The sequence below is a fragment of the Corvus hawaiiensis genome, chromosome 4, assembly GCF_020740725.1.
Source record: "Corvus hawaiiensis isolate bCorHaw1 chromosome 4, bCorHaw1.pri.cur, whole genome shotgun sequence".
Lineage (NCBI taxonomy): Eukaryota > Metazoa > Chordata > Aves > Passeriformes > Corvidae > Corvus > Corvus hawaiiensis.
This window is the reverse complement of record NC_063216.1, coordinates 27,476,593-27,486,166: the sequence shown is the minus strand read 5'-3', so window position 1 is coordinate 27,486,166 and position 9,574 is coordinate 27,476,593. Positions and strand designations below refer to the sequence as shown.

The 9,574-nt window shown below is 42.8% G+C and overlaps 1 protein-coding gene across 1 annotated transcript; it reads right to left on the bottom strand.

Annotated features, from left to right (window-relative positions):
• Positions 1 to 1,012: 1,012 nt before the first annotated feature.
• On the bottom strand, positions 1,013 to 9,318 carry RASD2 (RASD family member 2). The gene is made up of 3 exons (XM_048302262.1): positions 8,529 to 9,318; positions 4,815 to 5,094; positions 1,013 to 3,330 (listed from the first exon to the last, which is right to left on the bottom strand). The coding sequence occupies exons 2-3, from the start codon at positions 5,083 to 5,085 to the stop codon at positions 2,801 to 2,803; spliced, it is 801 nt and encodes a 266-aa protein (XP_048158219.1). The 5' UTR covers positions 5,086 to 5,094; positions 8,529 to 9,318; the 3' UTR covers positions 1,013 to 2,800.
• Positions 9,319 to 9,574: the final 256 nt, after the last annotated feature.

The following is a 9,574-nucleotide window of genomic DNA, read 5'->3' as shown; positions in this document are numbered from 1 at the left end:
GATCCAGCATAACTCTGTGATCACCTGCTCCTTTGTCTTCAGCCTTCCCTACACTTGTGCCTTTGTTGTCACTGCAATGTTGTTTTTCCATGCTGGGTGATTTTGTGTTCATGGTGGAAGAGGCAGGAATGGGAGAACATGGAAGGATGTGGAAATCTGGTGTCTTTGTGGAGATGGACAGACTGTGTTTGTGAGATGTGGAGAAGTAGGGAAAATAATGGTAAGGTCAATGTTATAAGACAAAGGCAGAGACTTGATTTTGAAGGCTGTTTAAAACTTCAGCTTTATCCTGCAGGCCAGGGAGAGCAGATGCAGGGTCAGTAAGGCAGTGCATGGTTTATCGTACAAGGAGTTCTCATTTAGCTTCCCAGAGTCCCTTAACCCAATCAATATCCATTACTCATGCCTTTCTCACTCCATCTTGAAGCTCCCTCCATGTTCTTGCAGCACACGAGTCCCAGAGCTTGATCACTGGTACATTCATAGTCATACACTTGGGTGGGAAGTCTGTGGAGTGGTGAGGATGTGCTCAGAGGGACCAGGACTCATATAAGTGGGAAGTGCAGATAGTAACCTGGAGAGATTACTGAGATAAACGCTGATGTCGCTGCAGAGACCACGTTAAATTGCACCAGGGATCAACACATCAGCTCTGTGCACAGAGAACAGAGTTATTGTTCTCTCATGTTGCAGGTAGCATGGGGAAGAGTAACTGTGTCCCTCTGCAGATATCTGTATTTATAATGGTCAAAAAGATGGTAGATAGACAGACAGATAGATAGATAGATAGATAGATGTGGATATAGACACAGTTCTGTTCCAAACAGGCAAATGTGTAGCCCCTGGTGTCTGGAGGACATAAAAGGCTCTTCCAGAACTTACTGGAGATCTCATCAGGACTCTCAGCCCAGAACTCACTTACCTAGATGCACCTGCACGGCATAAATACAGGACCTTCCTCATTATTCTTGGAGAAAGTAAAAAAAAAAACAAAACCAAACCAGAACACAGCTAATAAATAAATCAGGTTTAATCATAAACCATGTACATATTTATAGATAGGGAGGGAGACATGGTCAGAAAGGTGCTGCCCTGGCAACAGGAATAAAAGAACAGTGTATTTTACCAATACAGTACCAATGAAGGGTGGAACTGATAAATGAATATGGGATTTTGAATCCCAGAGGCTAATTTTTACAGACAATCATCATTCTTGGTTTCCTGTCAAATTATAGCACAAACCAGCTCACAGCTCTGCCCAGGACACAACAAGGCAGATGTAGCCAAATACAGAATTTGAGGGCGAGGGAGGGACAATATATCTGAAGATGTTTCTGAGGTATATATAACATATATATTCTACTGTTGTGTACTGTCTTGGGCCCATGCTTTGCCCACAGATATGTGTGCACACTTCTCATTCCAGTCAGCAAGAGTGGCAAGCTCACATTTGAGAGAGTATATTGGACTTTGAGGGCATACAGGAGCTCATCAAACAACAGAGCCAGAAGCAGAACAGGGAGAGAGCTGAAGATAAGGAAGCTTATACTGGGCTGAGAAAGGAAAGAAGTGAATGGATAGCCCCAGATTTATCTGACCAGTCAGTTCAATCCTGTTTGAACAGCCAGGACAAAGCTTTTGTTCTGAAGGACTTCTGCAGTGCAAATGTTTCCATCAAGGTAACCTTTACTGGACAATGAGGGAAACCATGAACAAAATGACTAGAGGCAGGTTAGCAGAGGAAACACGAAGGAGCTGGCCATGTAACCATTCAGTTGTCTATTTTGAAGAAAAATCCAGTCCTGCCTCTGAAGTGGTCTGAGTCTACATATGAGTCTGGTCACTCTCAGCTGATACAGGCAGAGGAAGGAATCATTAGTCCAGTGTCCAGCAAGGCAAAGAGTGGCATTTGTGTTATGGTACTCAGAATTGGTGTGGCTGCTTTGAGAAACAACATCACACCAGGCTTGCAAAGCAGTCAAATGCATTGGCTTTTTGCAGAATAATTTCACTTTCAATCAGTGCACATATTAGAAAGTGTTACAGATGAAAACCACCTTTCACTGGTAGAAAGCAGACACTTTTTAATATCAAATGCACTTGCCATCTGATTTTGCTAAAAACCCACCCCCAGACAATAAAAAAACCCAAAAAATACCAAATAAAATCTATAATACAAACCAACATTCATGTCAATGTCAAATGGTAACTGTCCCAACAAACATAAAATCAAGTTCTTAATGCAGGTGCCCTCAGAAGTGAGCGAAACTCTTGCATCCACAGATAGAGTCCGCTCCCAATCTGGGAATCCTCCGTTAAGACTGCTGCCCTTTGAAATGCAAGTCTCACTTTTTAAAAGGAGAGCTCCACACATGCATGCACATGTGCACATGGGCACACAGAGATACACACACATAACCTCCTCTCTCTTAGCAAGAGCTGCATGCTGGGTAACTGTTAATGCCTTCTGTGCATTTTTGATCTATTTTCTTTGCAACGATAAGGTTGAAATGTCTTTCCTTCTCAGGACTGTATTTTTCAAACAAAAAGGGGAATGAAGAGGAACTACATTACAAAGACAAAAAAATGCACTCATATATCAGGTGTATGATTTTTCCCTGTCATCTTCAAGGATGATGTTATTTACAATTGTGACTCAGCAGAATCCACAGGAAGCTATCCTTTCTCCATGTTGGGTTTTCTCAATAAACCCCATGAGCCTGTCCTTTGCTTCCACAGACCATTTTTTCTTTAAGGCACTGCATGTGGATATGTCTTCAGACAGAAGTGCAAGCCTCCTTCACTGGATTGTGCATTTCTCTCTCTCCCTGGACTGACCTTCCCTGAGAACTTTCGATTTGATGTACTTCAGGTCACTGTTGACACTTGGCCGGCGAGCAAAGGGAGAGATCATGCCATAGGCGTCCATGTCCTTGAATCGGCGCATCCGGAAGGATTTCTGTTGGAAAGTGTCACCATACTGGATGGAGATTTTCCTGTGGAGGGAAGGGCTCATCTCATGAGGTAGCTTGGCCATGCTGAAGAGGACATAAAACATCTCATCCACATTGGTGTTCTTCTTGGCTGACACTTCGAAGTAAGCACAGTTTTCATCACTGGAGACAAGATTCTCACCTTCATCAGTGCGTACCTTGCGGAAGATTTCACTGTGGTCATTTTTGTTGCCACAGATCACCATGGGGAGGTCAGCTGATTCCTTGGTCTTGTTCTTCAGGCAGGATTTGACCTCAAGGATCTGTTTCTGGAGTCGCTTGACCTCATCAAAGGATTCTCTGTTGTCCAGGCTGAACACCAAGATGAAAACGTCCCCTGCAATTAAAAAAAAAGATACTGTAAAGGCTTGTTGGTCACAGTTTCAGAAGAATTTTTTAAAAGAAATTCTTTTATTTCCATCTCCTCACGATATTTTTTTTGTCCTTTGGCACCTATTCACTCAGCTGTACTTTAGTTCTTCTGATTCAACTCCCCACGCCTTTCTACAGTGCTATGGAAAAGACTTTTGTCTATGATGTCACTTCAAGTCATATCCAATTGCACTCCTATTTTGCATTGGGCTTGTAAGTTATTGCCTGTTTTTATCCCTTTCGTAAACATGTTTCTATCTCAGTTCTGCTGCATTGCTCTTCTTTTTACTTCTTTGCATTTGTATCTCCATGTAAAACACATCCTGTTCTGACACCAGAAGGAGTGGAGAGCTGTTAGCCACTCAGCCTTAGTCCTTTGATTACACCATACACGAAGCAACACCTGAACTGGAAATTTACAGCTGATCAGTCCTGAGCACCCAAGTCAGGAATGAGAGGTTTCTCAGTGTGCTCTACTGTCACTGCATTTGCTCAAGAGAAGCAGACAATGAAAAAAACCTAATACATAAATGACACAGATCCCTTGGCAGTTCCTTTTGACATTTCCCGACTTAAAATTCCTTTTGCAAGTAGAAAATATGGCAAATCATTGCCTGTTGAATGACATTTGTGTGGAACATGCTAAGAGAGCTTTCAGGGACTAAAACACACATTTGCATCCCAGAACCTGGTTGTAGGATCTCACTGAATATGGATTGTAGCCTTGTCAGATGTGAATGTCATGTTTCACTGGCCTGTTAGAAAGGTGGATAGCGAATCCAGAAAGAAGGTTTGTTGTGAGCTGTGGCTGAATCTATGTCTACTGTCACTTTTACAATTAAAGAATATATTTTAGCTCACAACAGGAATGGCTTGACAGTGAGAAGATGCAAAATGGTCCCACCATTTTCCCTTTTTTACCTTTAAACACATTTGATTATCCACAGACTAAGGAAAAAGGGTAAAAGTAGAGCTATCCTTCTACTGGAATATTAAATCAAGGAAATCAGGCTGGCAATTTTAGGAATAAAAAAATCATTGGGACTTTTTTCTTGGTTGGAATTCCCTTTCTGTGCATTTTATATTTGTTTTTCACTGTATGTGTCTTATAACAACATGCTTAATTTGCCCTTTGCTGCTCTTTATACCCACGGAATTTCATTTAGCCATTTATTTGTGACATCAATAAAAATACAAAGCAGGAGGGGAAGGTAGATGGATAAGGGAAAAATCTCAATTTCAGACCTTCACCCACTGGACTTCTCCACTGTGGCTAATGCATTTGTTATAGTGCTGGGAACATGCCAACCAGGAAATATCCCTCTATAGAAGTGCATCTTGCAGCAAATCAAGCAGTCTGTTTAGCTATCTCCCAAAAAACAGTCATCTCCAGGCTACACTTCTCAAGCCATCTGTCTATCCTTATGGTCTTCCCCTTGACTTTCTCACCTGTTAGGATGGAAAGCCTCCTCATAGCAGGGAAAGGGTGATTCCCGGAGGTGTCCAGGATGTCCAGCTGATACATGTCTCCCCGTATGTTGTAGACCTTGCGATGAAAATCCTCGATGGTGGGAGTGTACTGGTCGTCAAAGCGGCCATTGAGGAAGCGTGAGACAATGGAGCTTTTCCCCACCCTGGAGGCTCCCAGCACTACCATGCGGTATGAGTTCTTGGCTGGCACATTCAGGTTGCAGTTTCCACCAGACATAGTCTTCATCATTGCTTGGTCCTGAAAGAGGAAATAACAGAGTTGGAGGAAAGATCAGAAAACAGATGGAGGGTAAAATAAGACAGCTCCTCACCACAAGCTTGCCAAAGAACACTCTGGAGCACAGTCCTGCATAGTAAAGAAGGGTAATCAATACAGAAATCTTTTCACTGGAAATGCTTAAACTTTTTCAGTCTCGATTCCAGGGAGTTTTTGGTTTGCTTTGGTTTTATCGATATTGTTGTTTTCTTTCTTTTCTTTTAAGGTAATGTAAAAATGAAGGCATTTACACTGGAAATAACATGCTTTTGAACTGTAGTTTGCTGTTGCATTTAAACATTGAGGGCTGGATTTATTAGCTGCCCTTCAACTGAGACACCAGGTTCCTTCCCGCCATCAGCGTCACTTACACATTACCAGATTTTTCAGTAGAACTTGGTTCTCATTTAGATACATAAACACAGAGGTCAGATTCCCCAATATTTTACAGCCACTGCAGCTGCCATTAGAACCTAGATCGCTTCATTTGGTTGCCTAAATAGGAGCTGTGCATAATACTCATTTTCTGAGATCAGCCAAAAGTCAGACAGAAAAACGAATCATGCTTAACATCAATGCAAGCTAGACATCTCAGTAACTTTAAATAGCTGGTCCCATGCAACATTCATTGCTGATACAGGGAATGTGAGCCACAAAATAGCACTGGCTGGGGATAAATTCAAAGATCTGTGCCTCCAGTGACCTTTTAGAAACCAGATTTTAAATTTGCTATTTGCACTGGTAGTGTGGGAACTCCCCATAAGTAAACTATCATTGTTGCAGCAGAATGGCTGTCAATGGGTAGAACTGCAGAAATACAGATTTTTTTAGGAGCTTCAGTCTTTATACATACAGATGTTGTGGGTGCCACTGGCTTTGCTAAGCACGGGTGCTAAGTACAAGCAGGAGAAAAGATGAAGGACAGCCATCTTAAATAGCTATTAGACAAGATTTCCATCCCTTGACATTTAAAGTGAGTCTAGAGACCCTGGAGACTGCATTCTGACAGAGCACTCAGATGCAGGAAACTTTGGAAGGAAAGAAAAATTGCTGCTCAGACATTTTTTTGTGTACCAGTTCAAATGAATTGTGTGCTGAAAGAAAAATACAGCCCCTGTGTGGGGAAAGCTGCCTGTTACAGCAAAGGAGGCACATTTTGGACACAGTTTATTTTGGTTACTAGATTCTTATTAAAGAATAATCAAGTTCCCACTGTGTCATTTATTTAACTTAGGTGTTGTTTATTTGATATTACAATGCAAGTACTTCATGTACACTGAAAGATCATTTCTGAGTCCAGATCTGGATTCCTATCTTTCCCTTGAGTGGATCTTATCTCCCAAGCTTTTATGTAGCTGACAATTATTTCAGTGAAGAGCTTAAAATATTTTACTTTGTTTACCATGTGCTAAGCACCAAAGCAGCAGTGAAGATACAGTCACTGCTAAATAAAGAAGTCTCTGGAATTCTGACCCAGCATCATTACAAGCTCTGTAAGGAAACAGCAAAACATGACTATTTATTATTATTGCTATAATTTGCAGCACAACAATGGCATATTCAGCCCTACCTAAAGCACAAAGGAAATGCAATGCTCTCCTCAGAGTAGCTTACACTCTGAATTACATTCAGAGGGCAGGACAGCCGAATATCAGAGCCAGACTAATGTCAGAACAAAACTTTGGATGGACACACACATTCAGAATTACAGTACTGTTGGGATTACTGTGGCAGGAATGACAGCAAGGAGTGCAGCTGGTATTTGAACTGGGCTCTCTGTTTTGTTTACCACAGGACCTATCTCCAATAGTGCAGAAACACCATATTCAGTCTCTGAAACACTCCCATGTACAATATCCTACATAGCCAGTCCAGTACTGCTCTGCATCCATGGGCAGACAAAAAAATGCTTCCTTTCACCCTATCAGGCTTATTTATTTGGCAGAGAAGAGCAGGGAAATAGATTAGTTGTAAAAACTACAAACTACTTTACTGCCCAGGACCGGTATCTGGAGGTGAGGCAGCTCCTCAGGCCGTGATGGACCAGTATAGCTGCATGAGGGCAAGTGGACTGTGTGGTTTACACCTGCTAGAGAGCAGTTTCATACAAATCAGTGCAAAAGCATCTAGGAGTGAGCACAATTAAGCATTTTGAGCTAATGCCTTTTATGTCCTGGATAGAACATGCATGCTGAGGGACCTGATCAATTTACACTGTCCTTGTTCTACCTGTCAGGGTATTCAGTCAAGAGGACTCCTGTGCTCTCTTAACTGCATTTCATTTCACTCAAAATATGCTTTTCAGCACTTCGATTCATGGAGCTGCTACTCCTCACCTCTGCTGCAAATCTGATTCAGGGTGTGCCATTGAACTGGGAGCTTATATTTGTGTTTCGTGCCTTCTCTTCTTATCCCCTCAGTCCAGTTTTTCTCTAGTTCAACACAGTCTGCCTTCTTTCCTCCTCCGAAAAGGAATGAAACTTCAGCCTCAACACCCAGGAGTGGAAGGGGGGAGCACAGGGGGGAGCACAGGGGCTCATACAGTGAAAAAGATTAAAGACAGAAGAAAGGAAACAGAGAGAGACCACATGTTCATGTACTAAGTAAAGCAAAATCAATCAGAGGGGAATGAGGAGACAAACAACCTCCAGCTGGCTTTAATCTACATCTTTTTCTTCCAGTTTATTAAATGCTTAAGCATAGATTAATTCCCAGTGCTACCTTCTGGCTTGATGCTAGAAACTTTATATTAGTATTTTATATTGGTACAGTACAGGGATTTCAAAACGTCATAGAAGTACAGGCAATTAATGTTATCTCCACTAAATAAAGGGAAAGGCTCATATGCCCAGAAAGAGCTGAAACCACGGTCCAAAAATCAACATTAAACCCCATTTCTCCTGACTCCCTGTGTTATCCTCTACCTGCTAACCACCACTGCTCTTTTTACAGGCAGGCACTGGAGTGAATGACAATGAATCTGCTTTTGTATGCTCTGGAGAGCGCTTGTCTGAATTCCAGTGAGGTACTGACAAATTTGATCATGAGCACTCATAGGGAGATACCTAAGGAAGATATTCTTTATTGAACCTGCCCAGAGCTATTACACCTTAGTTTTCCATCCTCCCATCAGGGTGTATGCTCTCCCTACCACTCCCCATTCATGAAAGTCTTCTGAACTACCTCCCTTGCACTCCTCTGTCTTCAGCTACTGGTTGTGTCTCTGTTTGCCACCCCAGTGTTAATCACTGCACCCAGCTAAAAAGGACATCGGCAGACACGCGCTGTATCATGCATAACAGACCTGTCACTTCTTAATCACTACTAGTGTCCCCGTAATTTTCATGCACACCAAAATCACTCCTGTGGGATGCTTGTTTCCTACTTTCACCCCAAATTCCGTGCCGATTTCTTACCTCTCTTTCCTTGGAGGAGCAGTCCTGGATCTTGGTGCAGTCTGATTAAGCTGATAATTTGAATCAGAGGTGGCTGCTGTTGTAAAAGGCTGCTGTTCTGTGGATCCCACGTTGCTTGTTCTGGGCTCAGTTCTTCTCCAGTATTTTCCAAGAACTTAGCAGGATTGGGAAGGACCGCAGGGCTCCAGAGGGCGTTCCCCCATGGATGTAAGTACTGGATCAGGCAACAGACACAGGCTAAAGAAGAGTCTCAGAACCGGTGACAGTTTTTCCCTTTGGACAGGTGAGCTCTTTCACTCAGAGGCTCAGTTCAAGAAAAAGAGAGGCAGAGTCTCTCCTGCTCCCACTGCCTTTTCTTGCAAGTTGTACTTCATAGGCTCTGCTGTGGGAAAAGAATTTCAGCAGCAGCACCTACTTGTGCAGGGCAGTGGGTGCATCCAGCTGGCCCACCCTGTCTCTGTGCCACCTCAGATCCTCTGGAGAAAGATCAGAGTGGGCATGGAAGTTGTCTACAGTGACCTTATGCTTTCCCAGACCTTGCCTGCCACATCCCTCCCCACGAGCTTCTTTTCTTCTGGTCTGAGATTTGCTTAAAATATTCTCTCTCTAGGACAGAAGGGGCTTTTCTTCACATTTGCCGGTTAAGTCTTTTTCCTTCCCTCCCTGCCTTTCTCCCTCTCTCTCTCACAACTGCTGGCAAATTGCAGATTTTCCTTCTGTAGGACTCACAGATAATTGGCTCAACTCCTCCCTTGAAGTCAGTGTCAGACACAGGGGAAGGAGGGGTGCTGAGGGGGTGGGATTTTGTGCCTATTGGAAAAATCTTTTCTCCTCTAAACAGAAAGTTCATGTGCATTGCAGACTGCACATTCCCCGTCTTTCCACCAGAGACCTGTATGTATGCATGTGAGGGGAATGAGTTAGTGTATGTGTATGAGAGACACAGGGAATTCATTTACTTTGCAAGCTGTAAATTCATAAGCTGTTTCTAAAAGCTCTATACTTCCGTGCTGATTTTTTCTGCTAGACAGCAGCAGACTGACTCA

Excerpts from the sequence above, each read along its gene's own strand:
- RASD2 (XM_048302262.1), bottom strand. The coding sequence starts at position 5,085 with ATGATGAAGACTATGTCTGGTGGAAACTGCAACCTGAATGTGCCAGCC. Across the intron at positions 3,331-4,814 it reads GAGGCTTTCCATCCTAACAG|GGGACGTTTTCATCTTGGTG; the intron begins GTGAGAAAGTCA and ends TTTTAATTGCAG.